We start from the raw sequence: 20,663 nt of genomic DNA, 5'->3' as shown, positions 1-20,663 counted from the left end.
GAACGCCTGGGTTGGCCCATAAATTCAGACCTTATAAGTGCTGCTGGACTGAGAACCAAAAATATCCAGCCAACAGCGCCCTATGGGCAGCGTCCTGTCACCACTGATGAAGGACGCCAACGCAGCAACAGATGGGCCATCATCTCTGACTTTACATTTACAAGGTGGACTGACAAGGAAGGTGTGTCTAGAGTGGACAGTGAGAGGATACAGTGTTTAAATATTGATCCACTCATACCAGCACAACACACACAAAAACGCCACCACCACAACAGCATCACTGCAGTGCTAAGAATGATCCACCACCCAAGTAATACCTGCACTAAGGTGGTCCTGACCATTGAAGAACAGGGTGAAAGGGGGGCTAAGAAAATATGCAGAGAAACAGATGGACTACAGTCTGTAACTGTAGAACTATAAAAGTATACCTATTTGGTAAATGGACCTGATAAAATGGACTGAGTATAGAAAAAAATTGACTTAATGAAGCGACCAGTAAGCGTAGGTCACATTTACTTTTTTAAAGAAAAAGAACGTACCAATCAACATCACGTACTGTTACTCTTGACTCAATTAAAAACATGTGATAGGAAACATGCTGAAAATATACGGCAGGTCAGTTTGTTATATTTCAATCTACGTCTACAAAACAGCAGTTTGGTCAGGGTCCCCAGGTGTTTCCTCGTTTTACTCCTATTCACTCAGTTGAGCCTCTGGTCTCCCTGTTTGCACCCGGTATGTTTTTTTAGACCAAGGATGACCGTCTCCTGATGGGAGAGGGTCTTGAGTGTCACTGAGGGGCATGGGTAGTGAGCAGCCATAGGGGGCTGCTCAACTTGATGACACTGCCGCAGAGGACTATGAAGAGCAGCCAGATGAGGCTGCTCAACTCAATGACAGGGTCGTGAATAGTGGCAAAAGGGGGCTTTTCAACGCGATGACCGTGCCACTGTGGACAGGTTGTCCGAAGAGACTAATAAAGACAGTGCTGGTGAGGTCTTGGGTGAGAAGCCAGAAGTGGCTGATCTAGAGGCCCGCAGGGAATCTGCAGGACCCACCTCATTATCTTGCGGTGTGGCACTAATTTTCAGTGTTGTGTGAGGCAAGGGCGATAAACCAGCTCACTGCAGGCATGAATGGGCTGAAGCATGCATAAAAAGAAATCCTGCAAATTAATAAATAGCCTGAATAAAGTTGAACGATTAATTGATCAATAACTTTGGATAGACTTCCTGTCTTTGCACCTCAACATGCCTGTTTGAATGGCATGCACCCAAAACGGCCAGCAGTTCTCAGCTCACTGTAATGAAAATACAGCGTTCACTTAAACTATGCAAGCTTACATGGGTCTTTACTGAAATACAATTACTACAAAGTGATCCTGAAATCAGTGGTTGCTGCAGCACCCTCAGCACGCCCGCTTTCTGCGTCCCTGCCCTTAAGGACAAGGCCTAGTGGTCAAGGGCATGTTAAAACTGGTAGGAGAACAGGCAAAAGAAGTCCAAGTTAGAACAAGTCATGTAATGACTAAGAATGAACTTCTTAAAGAGCAATTCATCAATTTTTCAAAATGTATGCAAAATTCTATCATTGAGACGTGAACAAGGTCATACAAAGTGGTTTGATGTAAAGGGGCTCATTGTAGGGAAATGTACAGATTTCTCTACAGTGGTGGTGACAGGAACTAGGGATTAAAATGCCTTAAACACAAATTAAGACACTTTATTTAGTGTCCAGCACCACCAGTGAACCTACACGTCTTTTGGGTGTTTATATGTAATGTTGAGAATAGTAAAGTAGTGGTAGTGGGAAATCTATGACTACTTTGCCTTATAACACCCTACATGTATCTCGTCACCATGAAAGGCTTTTAAAAATACACTGACTCACTTTTCTGTGTAACCAATGAACATTTTTGCACAAAAAATCTACATGGGCCCTTTTTAGCACTTGTTTATTTTAATTTAGTGTCTCAAAGACTAGGAACTGGTGGTCGCAAGTACAACATTACACAACTTGACCTTGTTCAACGTATGAAAAATGATCACTGTGGGAGAAAGGCCCACGCACACCCCATCAATTGTGCACCCGTCTCATGTTTGAAGGGGATTATTATCGGTTGCCTGTGGGAAATGTACAGTGAGTTAATACCAAGTTAGTAGAGCTGTGCGTGATTCAAACTGCACAATACAGCACTGAGATTAATGAATGATTGCCCTTCCAGATCTTCTCCTCAGCAATTATTCAGGCTGAATTTAAGGTTATTCCCTGAAAACTGATGCCCGTTACCAATTACTTTAAATGTGCTTTACAATTTGACAAAGTACGGGCTTAAAGTCAGGTGAGTGGCTGAGGTCAGAATTAAAGGGTCCATATTCTACATTCTTTAATATTTTCCCCTTTAAGTCCACTTCTGGCTATGTTTTTGTATGAAAAGCCATAATTATTAATAATTCTAATAATTAATCATGAAAATTATCCAACCTCTATATATATCAATTAGAATTAAACACGCTTTTTTTCTTAAAGCATCTCCAAAACGGTCATTTTATAGGCGAAGACAAAATGGTCTTAACTTGTAAGTTAATGTAAACTGATTTTGGAGCATATCTATCGGTCCATTCATCATAAATTTGTTAAACAATTTAAAGTACAGACAAAATTTGACTAAAATGGAGAGGTATGGAGGTTCATGTTTTTGCACAGTAATGATGTGTACATGAGCTTTGTTCTGTGTTTCATTCAAAAAAACAGCCCCGGTTGAAATACTCCTTATAACTTCAATGTGAATGGCAGGGGCTAAACTGCTGTAGGCGGATTAAATGGATATATAAATGTGTCATTTTATGACATCACAAAAGCAACTGAAAGAATTTAGCTTTTTCATGTATGGACTGTATGAACAGGTACTGAATTTTTTTTGTCCTTTTGTATATTAATGTTTTTGTGTACCGATGAATCAGCAGATCACCAAATGATGTGCTTGCGCTTTTCTTGATTTAGATGGTCTTAATTCGCTCAGGAGACACATTTTTTCTTGCATTTTTTAAAGAAACGATTTACTAAATGTATACTGTAAATTAGAACATGCAAAGAACAACTTAATTGGGAATTGCTTACCCAAAAACTCTGCATACAAGGAATCCCACTTTGCTGACACCACAACACTGAACATAAGATCCTGATAGAGGTTAAACAAAACATTTTTGAGTCTCTGAGGAAAATTCATTTGATCCGTGTGACAAATGGTGACCCCTGGTACGTAGGAAGGTGGCGCTGGGAGCTGTCCGCAGAGTCGCTCGATGACATTCCCGAAAGAGAACCTCAGACTGATGATAAATGGCAGATTCAGCTTCTGGGCCAGAAGATCCCCGCATGTAGTCATGGGGTCAATCAGAAGGACCTCAAATCCTTCCTTATGCCACTTCTCCAGGAGATCATCTCTTGCAAAAAGATTCTGGCAAAAGATGTAATTCTGCTCTGCAATCAAGTCGAAGATTTCCTTCATCTTCAGGGAAACCTGGATTATGCTGTCATTTGCCATTTCGTATGTCCAGTAGTTCATAAATTTTTCCAAACTCTCAACAAAGTCCTGCTTGGTGTGGGGCACCTGGATAATGTCCACATTGTAGCCCGGAGACGGAGTTGTCCTCACTGATGGCGTAGCACTGTGGGTAACTGTGGTTACATTGTGTCCTCTTGCAATTAGCTTGTCTATGATGACTTTCATGTTCAGCCAGTGGCTGAATTCTCCTGGCCAGATCAGGATCTTCCCTGCTGTCACACTGAGCGGAGCCTGACCCAGAGTGAGAAGAAGCAGAAGGTAGAATGCAGATCTCTCACATGCAATCATGGTGGCAACTAAACCAGGTACCTCAGCAGGCAGACTATATTTCAAGTGCAAGGCTTTTGCCTAAAAAGCGAGAATTCCAAAACTGCGCAATCCAACATTGTAACCTTAGCAGTTTACCTCCTTTTCTGTAATCCCATGGGTACAGTGCGTTCTTGAAATCACACCACATGACTCCCAATTCTACAAACACAATGTAAGAACATGGTGTCTTCTTACAAATCCCATTATGCATTAGTAATTACTAACCTGCTGACATACAGCTCAGTTTCGACACAGTGTTATTTTCCACCTGAGAACAGGTTAGCTATATCCATCCATCCATCCATCCATCCATCCATCCATCCATCCATCCATCCATCCATCCATCCATCCATCCATCATCTTCCGCTTCTCCAGGGTTCGGGTCGCGGGGGCAGCATCCTGAGCAATGAGGCCCAGACCTCCCTTTCCCCAGCCACTTCCACTAGCTCCCTGGGAGGGATTCCGAGGTACTCCCAGGCCAGCTGGGCGATATAGTCACGCCAGCGTGTCCTGGGTCTTCCCCGGGGTCTCCTCCCCGGTGGACTTGCCTGTGACACCTCCCAAGCTATATCGAACTACAAACATTTTTCATAGCAGCTTAACCCACCAATAAGCATGACATTCTGTCAATATTCACAATCTTTGTCGTAACTGGAAAATCCTATTATTATATAACAGGCGCAATTTAAGTGCAAAGGAAAAAAAAGGGCTTTCGACCTCATTGTGTCAGAAGAAGGTGAGTTTGGGAAGTGAACTGTTTATGATAGCAGCATGTCCTTTTTTCCAAAGTACAGAATAATTGGAAGTACAATTATATACATTTTTCAGATAATTACTGAGTACCCCCTTAGCCAAAACGATTCTAAATACAACCCCAATTCCAATGAAGTTGGGACGTTTTGTAAAACATAAATCAACCTGTCACGGTTGGTCCCTCCCAGTCCTGTCCATGTGCTCTTGTTTTGGTTGTGTAACTCCGCCCCTGATTGTTTTTACCTGTCCCTCGTTGTTCCATGTATTTAAGCCCTGTGCTTGCCCCTTGCGTTTGCCAGTCTTTGTACCTTTGTATCGTTGTATCTGGTCTTTGTTTGTGTTGGTTCTCGTCATGTCCTACCCTAAATCTGTACGTGTTGGCTCATTGACCCTGGACTGTTCTGACTACGACCCTGGATTTGCCCATAATAAATCTCGCTTATCTCAGCATGTGCGTCCGCCTCCTCGCTCCCCCTTACACAACCTATATTCAATTGAATACACTACAAAGACAAGATATTTAATGTTCAAGTAGATAAACTTTATTGTTTTTTGCAAATATTCACTCATTTTGAATTTGTTGCCTGCAACACGTTCCAAAAAAGTTGGGAGAGGGGCAACAGAAGACTGGGAAAGTTGAGGAATGCTCAAAAAACACCTGTTTGGAACATTCCACAGGTGAACAGGTTAATTGGAAACAGGTGAGTGTCATCATGATTGGGTATAAAGGGAGCATCCCTGAAAGGCTCAGTCGTTCCCAAGCAAGGATGTGGTGAGGTTCACCACTTTGTGAACAACTGCGTGAGCAAATAGTCCAACAGTTTAAGAACAACGTTTCTCAACATGCAATTGCAAGGAATTTAGGGATTTCATCATCTACAATTCATAATATGATCTAAAGATTCAGAGAATCTGGAGAAATCTCTGCAAGTAAGCAGCAAGGCAAAAAACCAACACTGAATGCCCGTGACATTCGATCCCTCAGGCAGCACTGCATTAAAAACCGACATCATTCTGTAACGGATATTCCCACATGGGCTCAGGAACACTTCAGAAAACCACTGTCAGTGAACACAGTTCGTCGCTCCATCTACAAGTGCAAGTTAAAACTCTGCCATGCAAAGTGAAAGCCACATATCAACAACACCCAGAAACACCGCCGGCTTCTCTGGGCCTGAGCTCATCTGAGATGGACTGACGCAAAGTGGAAAAGTGTCCTGTGGTCTGACGAGTCCCTTTTTAGCACTTGTTTATTTTAATTTAGTGTCTCAAAAACTAGGAACTGGTGGTCGCAAGTACAACATTACACAACTTCACCTTGTTCAACGTATGAAAAATGATCACGCACACCCCATCAATTGTGCAACCTTGTCATGTTTGAAGGGGATTATTATCGGTTGCCTGTGGGAAATGTACAGTGAGTTAATACCAAGTTAGTAGAGCTGTGCGTGATTCAAACTGCACAATACAGCACTGAGATTAATGAATGACTGCCCTTCCAGATCTTCTCCTCAGCAATTATTCAGGCTGAATTTAAGGTTATTCCCTGAAAACTGATGCCCGTTACCCATTACTTTAAATGTGCTTTACAATTTGACAAAGTATGGGCTTAAAGTCAGGTGAGTGGCTGAGGTCAGAATTAAAGGGTCCATATTCTACATTCTTTAATATTTTCCCCTTTAAGTCCACTTCTGGCTATGTTTTTGTATGAAAAGCCATAATTAACTATGAAAATGATCCAACCTCTATATATCAATTAGAATTAAATACATTTTTTTTTTATAGTTAATGTAAACTGATTTTGGAGCATATCTATCGGTCCATTCATCATAAATTTGTTAAACAACTTAAAGGACAGACAAAAATTGACTAAAATGGAGATTCATGTGCACAGTAATGATGTGTACATGAGCTTAGTTCTGTGTTTCATTCAAAAAAACAGCCCCGGTTGAAATATTCCTTATAACTTCAATGTGAATGGCAGGGGCTAAACTGCTGTAGGCGGATTAAATGGATATATAAATGTGTCATTTTATGACATCACAAAAGCAACTGAAAGAATTTAGCTTTTTCATGTATGGACTGTATAAACGGGGACTGAATTTCTTTTGTCCTTTTGTATATTAATGTTTTTGTGTACCGATGAATCAGCAGATCACCAAATGATGTGCTTGCTCTTTTCTTGATTTAAATGGTCTTAATTCGCTCAGGAGACACATTTTTTCTTGCATTTTTTAAAGAAACGATTTACTAAATGTATACTGTAAATTAGAACATGCAAAGAACAACTTAATTGGGAATTGCTTACCCAAAAACTCTGCATACAAGGAATCCCACTTTGCTGACACCACAACCCTGAACATAAGATCCTGATAGAGGTTAAACAAAACATTTTTGACTCTCTGAGGAAAATTCATTTGATCCGTGTGAGAAATGGTGACCCCTGGCACGTAGGAAGGTGGCGCTGGGAGCTGTCCGCAGAGTCGCTCCATGACATTCCCGAAAGAGAACCTCAGACTGATGATAAATGGCAGATTCAGCTTCTGGGCCAGAAGATCCCCGCATATAGTCATGGGGTCAGTCAGAAGGACCTCAAATCCTTCCTTATGCCACTTCTCCAGGAGATCATCTCTTGCAAAAAGATTCTGGCAAAAGATGTAATTCTGCTCTGCAAACAAGTCGATGATTTCCTTCATCTTCAGGGAAACCTGGATTATGCTGTCATTTGCCATTTCGTATGTCCAGTAGTTCATAAATTTTTCCAAACTCTCAACAAAGTCCTGCTTGGTGTGGGGCACCTGGATAATGTCCACATTGTAGCCCGAAGACGGAGTTGTCCTCACTGATGGCGTAGCACTGTGGGTAACTGTGGTTACATTGTGTCCTCTTGCAATTAGCTTGTCTATGATGACTTTCATGTTACGCCAATGGCTGAATTCTCCTGGCCAGATCAGGATCTTCCCTGCTGTCACACTGAGCGGAGCCTGACCCAGAGTGAGAAGAAGCAGAAGGTAGAATGCAGATCTCTCACATGCAATCATGGTGACAACTAAACCAGGTACCTCAGCAGGCAGACTACAGTTCAAGTGCACGGCTTTTGCCTAAATAGCAAGAGTTCCAAAACTGCGCAATCCAACATTGTAACCTTAGCAGTTTACCTCCTTTTCTGTAATCCCATGGGTACAGTGCGTTCTTGAAGTCACACCACATGACTCCCAATTCTACAAACACAATGTAAGAACATGGTGTCTTCTTACAAATCCCATTATGCATTAGTAATTACTAACCTGCTGACATACAGCTCAGTTTCGACACAGTGTTATTTTCCACCTGAGAACAGGTTAGCTATTTCAGCACTGGAAACCCTTCTTTGTGGTGCAGGTATGTGCAGGACTAAACAACTGTATGGTTGCAAACATCAGTATTTCTGTACTTTTTAATCGCAGTGATGAGCAATAACGGACTAGTAGAACGAACTACAAATATTTTTCATAGCAGCTTAACCCACCAATAAGCATGACATTCTGTCAATATTCACAATCTTTGTCGTAACTGGAAAATCCTATTATCATATAACAGGCGCAATTTAAGTCCAAAGGAAAAAAATGGCTTTCGACCTCATTGTGTCAGAAGAAGGTGAGTTTGGGAAGTGAACTGTTTATGATAGCAGCATGTCCTTTTTTCCAAAGTACAGAATAATTGGAAGTACAATTATATACATTTTTTTAGATAATTACTGAGTAATTGGAAACAGGTGAGTGTCATGATTGGGTATAAAGGCAGCATCCCTGAAAGGCTCAGTCGTTCACAAGCAAGGATGTGAACAACTGCGTGATCAAATAGTCCAACAGTTTAAGAACAACGTTTCTCAACATGCAATTGCAAGGAATTTAGGCATTTCATCATCTATAATTCATATTATGATCTAAAGTTTCAGAGAATCTGGAGAAATCTCTGCAAGTAAGCAGCAAGGCAAAAAACCAACACTGAATGCCCGTGACCTTCGATCCCTCAGGCAGCACTGCATTAAAAACCCACATCATTCTGTAACAGATATTCCCACATGGGCTCAGGAACACTTCAGAAAACCATCGTCAGTGAACACAGTTCGTCACTCCATCTACAAGTGCAAGTTAAAACTCTGCCATGCAAAGTGAAAGCCATATATCAACAACACCCAGAAACACCGCCGGCTTCTCTGGGCCCGAGCTCATCTGAGATGGACTGACGCAGAGTGGAAAAGTGTCCTGTGGTCTGACGAGTCCACATTTCAGACTGTTTTTGCAAATCATGGACGTCGTGTCCTCCGGGCCAAAGAGGAAAAGGACTGTCCAGATTGTTATCAGCGCAAAGTTCAAAAGCCAGCATCTCTGATGGTGTGGGGGTGTGTTAGTGCCCATGGCATGGGTAACTTGCACATCTGTGAAGACACCATTAATGCTGAAAGGTACATACAGGTTTTGGAGCAACATTTGCTGCCATCCAAGCAACGTCTTTTTCAGGGACGTCCTGCTTATTTCAGCAAGACGATGCCAAGCCACATTCTGCACGTGTTACAACAGTGTGGCTTCGTAGTAAAAGAGTGCAGGTACTAGACTGGCCTGCCTGCAGTCCAGACCTGTCTCCCACTGAAAATGTGTGGCGCATTATGAAGCTCAAAATACAACAACGAAGACCCCGGACTGTTGAGCAACTGAAGTTGTACATCAAGCAAGAATGGGAAAGAATTCCACCTACAAAGCTTCAACAATTAGTGTCCTCAGTTCCCAAACGCTTATTGAGTGTTGTAAAAAGGAAAGGTGATGTAACACAGTGGTAAACACGCCCCTGTCCCAACTTCTTTGGAACGTGTTGCAGACATCAAATTAAAAATGAGCGAATATTTGCAAAAACAATAGTTTATCCATTTGAACATTAAATCTTGTCTTTGTAGTGTATTCAATTGAATATAGGTTGAAAAGGATTTGCAAATCATCATATTCTCTTTTTATTCATGTTTTACACAACGTCCCAACTTCATTGGAATTTGGGTTGTAGGAATAAAAAATTACGTATGACATTAAGCTGAAACTGTTTTGAAGCTACACTGAACTATTTTTTAACTCAGTTTTATTACCCAGTGCAAGTGGGCAAAGGGGCATCAAGCTCAACAGTGGTGACATGGGCCATAGGGAGTGGCCAGAGAAAGGCAAAGAGCCTAATGGTGCTGACAGAGGCTCTCCAACATAAGAGAAGACGGCAATATTCTGCTGTTTGGCTTTAAGGAAAAGAGTAACAACTTGGCCAATCAAATCAGACTTAAAATGACGTAAATTGTAAGCCAGTTGTATCCGACCTTTGTGCCAGTGAAGCTCATCCACGTTTTATGACAGTTCTCTTCAGCAACACAAAACAATATAAAAACAGAAATTATTGCTCATCACTGCAATTATAAAGCACAGAAATACTGATGTTTGGAACCATACAGCTCTTTAGTCCCGCACATACCTGCACTACAAAGAAGGGTTTGCAGTGCTGATATAGCTAACCTGAATAGTATAGCTGAGCCACATTTATAAATCCTTTTCTGGGTTACTGCCCCTGTTACTGTCGCTTACAAGCTGCTACATTACAAGAACATACTGCTGTTGTTGGATTAAAACCTTATATAAACCTTATATATATATATATATATATATATATATATATACCAACGCTGGTGGTATCATGTGATTGGGGGATTGTAACTAGTGGGTGGAATTGGATACAACTAAACTGGGGAGAAAATTGGACAAAATCCGAAAAGAACTGAAACAAAAGCCCACAAAAGTAATGCAACTTATCTGAAAATCTTGGAGCAAATCTGCAAGAAAGAATAGGTGAAAATCTCTTCAAAATGGTGCAGAAAGCTGGCAGAAACTCTAACAGACTTACAGCTGTTACTGCAGCAAAACGTGATACATTCCTGTTTAATAGTCAATAAACTAAAATATTAGCCAATTTGAGTATTTGGAGATCTTCTACAAAAAGGTAATATTGGGAAACAGGCTATAGACTGCATGCATTTGGGATAGCACTTCTAAAGGGGATGAAATCAATAAACTCCTGGAACGCACAAAGAAAGAACAGAACAAAAGAAAAACAGTACAAACTGTAGCTGCAAAAGAAAAACAGTACAAACTGTATATATTTTAATTTATTTTACTTTTAACGTAAATTAATTATTACCAAGGGGAGAAAATATTGGGACAAAAGTGTGCACAATGACCAAAACACTAGGCACTATCTCTACCTTCTGAAAACTACCTCTGACCTGTGACTACACTGCTCATTGGTAGTAAACGGAGGCAAAGGATACAGAGCCTGTTTTACATATGTACTTTTCAGCTCCATAAACCCTGACATCAGGTGAAAGGCTAGAATTAATACTAAAAGTGTTGCTGTGAGTGCATACTGACGTTTTCCTCGGTATGGATACTCTATATGCTTTTCTGTGGAGAAAACACAAATAACTTTGAATTAACGTGCTTGCATTCCTTCCGTCCTTCATTTAAAGGTTATTTGTTATGTAAACAGAAGGCTCTAGGAGGGGTCCCTTAAGAGACAGTGTCCCGACGTTTTCCTCGGTATGGATACTCTAGGCTTACTGAAAGATTCTTAAAGTGACATGCCTCCTTCAATAAAAAAATAAAATAAATACATTATATATAGACTAGTTTTCTATACGGTGCCACCTTGCATTCTGTCACCCCTCGTACATGTCCAGAAATAAAAATATGAACAACGAACAAAATGAACAGTCAAATCTGTCACTTCGCTCAATGAAACTGTAACCCATAAAAACATGCTACATTCTTTTACCCTCAACAACATTCTGACAGGGGAATAATTTTAAGCTTGATAGGCCAACCAGGTAATCTGTATGCAGCACAGAATGTCCAAGTCGATCATGCTCACGTTGGCAGTGTGAAAGCTCTGACCTGTTAACATCAGCACCTAAATTACAATAAAGATGTTCTGCACTGCACATGCCATGTAGTGGCACACTCTTAAAAAAAGATGGTTCTTCAAGGGTCCTTTAGTAAAGGCAGCGGTTCCACATAGAGCTATGGACTTTCACAAGTACCATTTGCATGGTTAAGTGGCTTTTGCATAGTGAAAATGGTTCTTTAGATTGATCGAGAATGTGTTGCGTTGGGTTATGTATGCACATAATGCCAAGCTTGTAACAATATAAAAACCCTTTTTGGTTCTACATAGAACCACTGAAGATCTAAGAGTGTATTGTGTGTGAAACCGGCCTAGTGATGTTCTCTAGCCTTTGCTTGCACTGGCCTGGGTAAATTAAAACCAGACTAGCTCCTTCATTCCACAGCCAAGTGAATGCTTTATAGACAATTAGACAAGCAGATTTGTGGAGATTTCAATGGACCTTATAGAAGTTTGTTTCAACAGACAAGATGTAAAGCTTTTTGAGAAGTAACAAACTATCATTTCAGCCAGCTGAATGTATCATATTGATATGCAGTCATGTTGTTTACATTCATATTCACAGCTTACAGCATGCGCTAAGCAGGAGTTTTAATTACAGAGCTGTAACAAAAATAAAGCAGGCGTTTATGAAACATTTGGCACCTTTTTGTAGTGATAGTTTCTGTTAAGGAAAATGAGGTGAAATGTTGAAACTGAGAAATCGTATTGTTTTGTATTGAAAAATATACGCCTGTTTTAAATTTGATGGCAACAACATGTTCAGCAAAGGTTGTAATGGGGACAACAAAAGGCTGGTAAAGTTGTGTAATGCTAAAAAAAAAAAAAAAAAACACCTATCGGTTGATTGCCAATAGGTCAGTAAAAAAGAGCATCTCAGAGAGGCTGAGTCTTTCAGAAGCAAAGCTGGGGAGGAGTTCACCACTCTGTAAAAGACGAGTAAATAGCTCACCAATTCAATAATAACATTTCTCAACATAAAATAGCTTAAAATTTGCTTTTCATCTTCTACGGTACATAATTCTTTAAAAGATTCAGAGAATCTGGAGAAATCTCTCTATGCAAGGGACAAGGCCAAAAACCAGTATATGCTGGCCCTCAGGCAGCACTTGATAAAAAAACAGACAAGATTCTGTAGAGGAAATCACTATATGGGCTTAGAAACACTTTTGAAAACCACTGCCTGTGAAAACAATTAGTTGCTGCATCCACAAATGGAAGTTAAAACTCAAATACAAAGAAGAAACTACGTAAACAGGATCCAGAAATGCTGCCACCTTCTCTGGGCCCAAGCTCATTTAAAATGGACTGAGCTGAAGTGGAAAAGTGTCCTGTGGTCCAAAAAAAAAAAAATGAACATTTGAAATTCTTTTGGAGATCATGGACACTGTGTCCTCCGGGCTAAAGACCACTCAGCTTGTTATTAGCACACAGCTCAAAAGCCAGTATTCATGATGGTATTGGGGTGCATCAGTGCACCTGGCATGAGTGAAAGCACCATTAATGCTCAATGATATATACATCCTTTGGCAACATGTGCTGCCATCCAGATGATGTCTTTTTGCAGGGAAGGCCTTGATTATTGCAGCAAGACAATGTAAAACCACATACTGCATGTATTACAACAGTACGGCTCTGTATTTAAAGAGTCAAGGGGGCAAAACTGACCTGCCTGCAGTCCAGACCTGTCACCCACTGATATCATTTGGCGCATTATGAAATGAAAACTGATGAAATGAACTGATCAGCAGCTGAAATCCTATGTTAAATAAGAATTGGAAAACATTTTACTTTCAAAATTGCCAGTCTACTTAGTTCACAAATGCGTGTTGTTAAAAGAAGAGGTGATGAAACACGTGGAACGTGTTGGCATCAAATTCAAAATGGGCATATATTTAAAAAAAAAAAAACAATCAAATTTCTCAGTTTCAATATTTGATATGTTGTCTTTGTAAGATTTTCCTTTAAAAATATGGTTGTATTCTATTTTTATTTACATTCTGCATAGCATCCCAAACCTTTTTGGAAACGTGGTTGTAAATAACAAAGTTCAAAGCTTCATATTGTGTTGACAATATGCTCTCAATATTGTCTCTTGAGTGTCTCTCATTTGCTGCCCTTTGTAGAAACCACTGTCAATGATCAAAACAATGTGTCTGGATGCATGCTTTCTGGGTAAAGTAGGCAGGGCTTATGCTATGCTCACCCCCACCCTCAAATGACATGCCGTTTTCCCAAAGTTGCTTATAAATTTTGGGAGCTGCTGACTTTTGGGGTCATTTTGTTAGAGGGCAGTGTGTCGGCATTTTATTTGAAAATGAAGCCAAACCAATCTGTCTAATATTGAATTAAAGCTGCGCAGCACAAAGCATTAAAAATGCAATCAAATCTGAAAACAGATGCACTGGGTGCACCCCTAACCCCTGAGAAACATCTGCACTGATCAATAAGCCAGAGTCATGACAGAACCTGGACAAACAGACTAGTTCCACATTCCACAAGGCTGCATACTTGTTTAACCTGCATAGTGAACATATAAACAGAGAAGCATATGTTTTTGAACTGTGGTGTTGGTGGTCATTTGAGAGTTCTTTGAATTGCAAACAAAAACAAATGGATCCTTGACCAAATCAGGTTTCAGAAGCCCAAACTGAAGCTGAATTTATTTTTGGATGTATTATGAGAAGAACCACTGAAAGAGACATTTATGCTTGAAGGTAGATAGGAAGAGGACAGCCTACAACAAGAAGGATGGAGAGGAATCATGAACAAGCCATTAAAGAGTGAATATGTGAAGACCCAAACAGAACACAGGATATTCTGCAATAACACTATCTATTTGGTCACCAGGAGTCAGAATGAACTTGAAGGCACTTATTTACACCCCTAATGGTGGTATTATTTCCAAAGCCTGCAATCTAAATTAAAACATAAGAAGAAATATCACTTACCCAAGACCTCAGTATACAAGGAATCCCACTTTATGGCAGTCACAGAAATAAACAGTAGATCTTGAAAGAGATTAAACAAAATGTTCACTACTCTCTGAAGGAAATCCATTTGATCAGTGTAACCAATAGTGATCCCCGGCACATAGGACGGTGGCATTGGTAGTTCTCCGCAGAGTCGCTCCATGACATTCCCGAAAGAGAACCTCAGACTGATGATAAATGGCAGATTCAGCTTCTGGGCCAAAAGTTCTCCACACATATTCATGGGATCAGTCAGTAGAAGTTCAAACTGTTCCTGACTCCACTTGTTGAGGAGATCTTCACGTGCAAAGAGATTCCGGCAAAAGGCTTGGTTCTGCTCTGCGGCTATTTCCACGATACCCTTGATCTTCAGAGCTGCCTGAATTATGTTGTCATGTTGCAGATCATTTGTCATGTACTTTATAAAGCTCTCCATATGGTCAGTGATCTCCTGCTTGGTGTGGGGCACCTGGATAATGTCCACATTGTAGCCTGGAGATTGAGTTGTCTTCACTGATGGTGTAGCACTGTGGGTAACTATTGTCACAGTGTGTCCTCTAGCGATTAGCTCTTCTATGATGACTTTAATGTTGAGCCAGTGGCTGAATTCTCCTGGCCAGACAAGGATCTTTCCTGCTGTTGCATAGTGTGGAGCCTGGCCCAGAGTGAGAAGAAGCAGAAGGCAGAAAACAGCTCCCTCACATGCAGTCATGGTGGCAAGTGGAAACAGACTCAGCTCAGCGTGCAGACTGAACTTCACAGGCACACTACTGACTAGCCGGCCAGTCATAGGCCAGAAATCCTAAAGTTACACAATCCACCACAAAGGCCGATTTGAAAGCACTTAGACCTTTAGCACTAATGTGACTTACTTCTCTCTTTGCATGTAAGGGCTAAGAACATAAAAAAGAAGGTGGTGCCTTCTTATAAAGATCCTCAGGGAACTGCAAGGCTCCTATCAACTTTGGTGAAGGATTTTCTGCAAATGTTAATGTGGGCTTGGCGCTGTGTGTATGTGCCTGGGCATTTACACCTACAGAATGTATGACCACCTGTCAAGCAAGATCACTTCATGGTGCAAAACTGACCTTTGCATATGGAGAAATGGGTTTAATGTATGTATACTGTGATATACAGCAGATCTTTCATACACTGCAGTGTGCATACAGGATTTACTAAATTCCAACACCACCACACTTGATTTAAAAACAGACTGATTAGCCAAATTAAGGCCCAATCCCATTTCTTATTTTTACCCCTACCCCTTGTTTGTGAGTGTCACTTTGCCCTTGGAACGGAGATACAAGGGGTAGTGGTTGAAATCTTCCCCATGAGAAAGAACAACTCTCAAATAAAAGGGTGATAGCGGTGCTTTGTAGGTGACCTTGCAAGTCTGCAGTGACAGCAGAGGAGCAGTAAAGTTCAGCCACCTCACTGCTGGGCTTTAGGTAAATTTTGGACATCACATGGGGGGATGTGAAAATTATATAACCCCGATTCTTCTGTCATATGATGCTGAAGTCAGCAGTTCTTGTTCGGATTTTCCTGTTTCAGTTTAAATGGTGCAGCAGTTACATTCTGGTGTCTCCGGTTGCAACGTTTAAGGTTGAAAGGGGAATTTAGCTACTGATGCATAAGCACACTACTAACGATTTTTATGCTTGTTATTAAGAAAAGGACCATAATTCAAAAACGACATTATACTAAGAAACGCCTTCCGCCGGATGACCGCTGGGATAGGCCCAGCATCCCCCCGTGACCCAGAGGGAGAAGCGGCTTAGAAAATGTGTGTGTGTGTGTGTGTGTGTGAGTGTATATACTAAAGAAAATACATGTATGACTTTCTTTGGTCACTTGAGCTGCCACTATACTGTTTTTTTTTCCTCACAATTTGGAGTGAGTCTTTAAAAAACCTCCATGTGGAGGGCCATGTAACCCTAACACTTCACACTATCCACCATCTCAGTAAGAATTGGAACCTTACCCCTAAACGTGGATGCACAAAACCGAGAGGTGGGGCTTATTGATAGGGGCAAGGGGTGAAATGAAACAGAAAATTCTAAATTAAAAACTTGTGCTTTTCTGAGGAAATAGATGCTTATATATGAATATATATATATATATATATATATATATATATATATATATATATATATATATATATATATCAAAGCTTAGCTTTAAACTGCGGTCTTGTCTCAGTTCAGCTAGTTCCTCCTGCTCCTGCAAGGTCATGTCCTTTCCAAAGACTGCAGCTGAGCTGTATGGGTCCCTAACCCAGTCAAGGGATTCAGTGAGGGGAGGTTGAGGGGAAATAAAATGATAAACTTCTCCTCAAGAATTTTCAAATGTTTGCCTATTACCTCACACAGTGCAGCAGTGTTGACGATATCTTGCCATTTTTGGGTGAGGGGGAACATGCCAAGGTTGGCACTTAACTCAAGATGTTGTTGTCAGGTTTTCATTCTGGCTTTGCATCCATGTGTTAAGTTCATTCAAATGCTGATCTCGATATATCTGCCAGGTATGCCAGCTTTGCACACCACTCATCACTTGCAAGCAGTTTTGCATTATCCCACCTTTCATCAGTCAGAAACATTTTAATTTCGTCCCGCAGCTCATACACACTGGCCAGCACTTTGCCACGCGACAGCCATCTGACCTCTGTGTGGAGCAATAAGGTTGTATGCTCTGCTCCCATCTCCTCACATAAAGATGCAAAGATGCGGCTTTTCAGTGGTCTTGACTTTACCAAATTTACCATCTGCACGACATCATCCAACACAGGAGCTAGGTCTGCTGGTAAAGTCTTCACAACGTTACAAAAAAGCTGTGCGTGACAATAACAGCTGGGTGGTTCTCTTTAACTCTGCTAACGAAGGCTTTGGTGTGCCTGACCATGGCTGTTGCTCCATCAGTGCAGACGCTCGTGCAGTTTTCCCACTGAAGTCCTTTTTGTTCAAGATATTCTGATGTGACCCGAAAAATTTCTTCTCCTGTTGCTTTTTCTGGCAGTGCTTTGCAAAATAGAAAGTTTTCTCTGATTGCGTTTCCATCCACAAAACACAAAAGTTGAGCATGTCCGCTAATGTCTGTAGACTCATCATGTTGCAATGCAAATTTCCCGCTGATGCGCATCTTTTCCACAACAACATTTTCGATGTCTGCAGGCATGTCATCAATACGTCTGCCAATTGTACTGTCTGAGAGAGGGATTTTAGCTACTTCTTTAACTGCTTAACTTTTTCTTTCTTTTGACCACAACTCATACTAGGCTCTTCTTCTGGGTTAGAATTTTGTCCAGGGCCCAGTTCAGAGTCTGAATTTTTCCTCTTCAAAAATTTGTCCATCGCTGTTGTACGTTCTTAGGATTAGAAGGTTCTGTCTGCATTTGACCTGTTCCAAAAAAACAGACAAATTTGACAGGATTTTAGATGTTATATATGTAGAATAAATTTAGGATGTCTGTCATTATATGCATGAAATAGACATGTCATTTAAGCTTTGCTATTTGGAATGATGAATCTGTGAATCTCAATATCTCAAAACTGCTCAGAATGCAGACAGAACCTTATAATTCTAAAGGGGACAAATTTACATGTTTTGGTTATTAATTATGATTATGATGATCATGGGGCTTATGCTGGTACACTCTTCAAAAAGATTGTCCTTGAAGGGCTCTTTAGTAAAGACAGTGCTTCTATACAGAACCATGAATACTCAATCATGTGTTCTTTAGATTGAACCTTTGAAAGGGGGCTAACAAAGTCGGCAGAGAAACAGATGGACTACAGTCTGTAACTGTAGAACTACAAAGTGCACCTGTATAGTAAGTGGAGCTGATTAAGTGTATGAAGAGTCTAGAAACCAGAGGAAGATTTTAAAGCTAGGCTTTTTTGCCATATTGCCCAACCTTGTGGTATTTTGTTCAACTTACCCAGCAACTCACTGTACAACCCGTTCAGGCTCCCTCTGCTGAACATCTGGAAGACCACCGAGTAGAAACCATACAAAAGCACGTTGTAGGTGCGCTCAGCGAAGCTCATGTGGTCCGTGAGCTGGACAGGAGAGATGGGCACGTAGGACGGTGGGGTTGGCATCTGACCACAAATCCTCTCCATTGTGTAGCCCAAGGCCAATCTGATAGAGATGACGAAGGGGACTCGGAGCTTTTCTGCGAGCAGGTCGCTGCAGGTGATCATGGGGTCAAACAGCAGCATGTCGAACTGGGCCGCCTTCAGAGTGGTCAGCAGCTGCTGGTTGCGCAGCATGGCCCCGCAGCCGACTCTCTGGATCGCTTGGAGCCTCAGAGCTAAATCCGTAATCTTGAGGATCATCTGAAGCCTGGAGGACGTGTGCGCCTCGTGCATCCACAGGTGGATCATCTCCTCGGAGATCGCGTGGATTTCCTGGGAATTCATGGGAACGTCGAAGGCGATGAAGTCGAAGCGGCTGTCGTGCTCAATGGACGGCGTCTCTGACATGACCAGCACGCTGACGCTGTGGTTTCTCTCCAGAAGCTCCTCCAGGATCACTCGCATGTTGAGCCAGTGGCTGTACTCTCCGGGCACCGCCAGCACTTTACCGCCCCGCGCCGAGCCGAGCAGCCCCAGCCCCAGCCCCAGCGCCAGGTGGAGGAAGAGCGGATTCACTGGACCACGCATTGTCCACTTTCTCAGACTTCCACTCTCTACAGCTCTCTCTCTCTCTCTCTCTCTCTCTCTCTCTCTCTCTCTCTCTCTCTACCTACCTACTTTCTGTCTTTCACTTACTTCACCTCTCTCTCTCTCTCTCTCTCTCTCTCTCTCTCTCTACCTACTTTCTGTCTTTCACTTACTTCACCTCTCTCTCTCTCCCCTTTCTGTCTTTCACTTTCGTCACCTCTTTCTACTTTCTTAGTCTTTCACTTCCTTCATCTCTCTCTCTCTCTCTCTCTCTCTCTCTTCTCATCCTTTCTTCCTTTCTTCCGGAAGATCACGGCCATTAACCATTGAATGGGCTTCCTGTTCCCGTTTTCCGTTCCTCCTTAAACGGGAATCCAGCGACGCTTCCAAACTTCTCCGCAAGCCAATCGCCAAGATGTAAACAAAGTCATTCAGAGCGGTTTGGTGTGAAATGCTTCGTCTGCAAAAAAAGTGGTCATTCGTTACAGACCACTAGTGTTGTGATTTTGTAGACAGCGCCATGGTCCTCTGACCATATTAGGAACTCCGGGTCTAAGCTCCATTTCTCTGTGGGCTGAATGAAGAGGGGTTTTGAAAAATCGCCTCTGTCGCGCCCAGTGACGAACACAAATGTTCAGAACCCGATACGGTTTGTCCTGTGACCATTCTTCTCTGGAATACCACTGGATCCTCTGAATTACCAGGTTGTTGAAAGATGAGTTGAGATATGAATATTGCTACATGTGAGCTAAAGCTACTGTGCCCTGAATTCACGTCATTAGACTGGCAGCCTCCTTAAGCAGGTTTTGGCCTTAAACATTCCCATTTACAGACTGAGGACAGAAGGAGTCAGAACAACATCACCAGGTTTCCCAGCAGTTCTCTGTTCTGTATCTGATGCTCAGTGAAACATGATAGATCTTCCCTTTTAGCTTGATTTGAAAAGATCTACTAATGTACCTCCACTCAGGCTAATCCAGTGACCCCGCTTAATATCACTGCTCTGATTTCGGCTCTGAGAATATCCTAATTATTATTTTAATGTCGGTAACATTTTTGTGAGGATGCTTTCTCAGGACATTCGCCAGTTCTACTTTTCCCGTTCCACCTTAAACGGTGCTGCAGTCAGGCTCTGAACTAAGGTGTAAAGGGAAAAGTCGAACAAGCAGCCGGTGAAAAGCTGACTTCAGCTTCATGGAGGGTTGAAAGGCCTGATATGAGGAGGTTTCTCTATTTCAGCTTAACAGCTGAGTGACTAACTTATCTTTGCTGTTTCACAGAACTGACAGGTCGGTCTTTTGTCTTGTTTGCTCATATTTGTGATGGCTAGTCACAGCTGCTGCACCATAAGGCGAAAAAGGAAGCTAAATTTAGCCTCATAGTTTTAAGACAGGCAGTATTTTTGATAAGTAATTTTAGCCTATCAAAATA

The 20,663-nt window shown here is 41.6% G+C and overlaps 1 protein-coding gene across 5 annotated transcripts in view; it reads right to left on the bottom strand.

Moving 5' to 3' along the window:
• Positions 1–19,320, bottom strand: part of LOC108430447 (UDP-glucuronosyltransferase 2C1-like) — a 42,312-nt gene extending 22,992 nt beyond the window's left edge. Inside the window, exon 1 of one of the 5 annotated variants that reach the window (XM_017702938.2) lies at positions 18,506–19,320. In XM_017702938.2, the coding sequence (XP_017558427.2) occupies positions 18,506–19,232 (727 nt within the window). In that variant the 5' untranslated portion in view covers positions 19,233–19,320. Of the gene's footprint in view, positions 1–3,120; positions 3,982–6,935; positions 7,841–14,547; positions 16,553–18,505 lie in introns of those variants that run through there. The other 4 variants (XM_017702932.2, XM_037533366.1, XM_037533368.1 and 1 more) reach the window with 4 other exon arrangements.
• Between the last annotated feature and the right edge of the window lie 1,343 nt (positions 19,321–20,663).

Source organism: Pygocentrus nattereri, chromosome 23 (genome assembly GCF_015220715.1).
Source record: "Pygocentrus nattereri isolate fPygNat1 chromosome 23, fPygNat1.pri, whole genome shotgun sequence".
In the NCBI taxonomy this organism is placed as follows: Eukaryota; Metazoa; Chordata; class Actinopteri; order Characiformes; family Serrasalmidae; genus Pygocentrus; species Pygocentrus nattereri.
The sequence above is the reverse complement of the archived record's forward strand: the minus strand, read 5'-3'. Positions and strand labels throughout refer to the sequence as shown.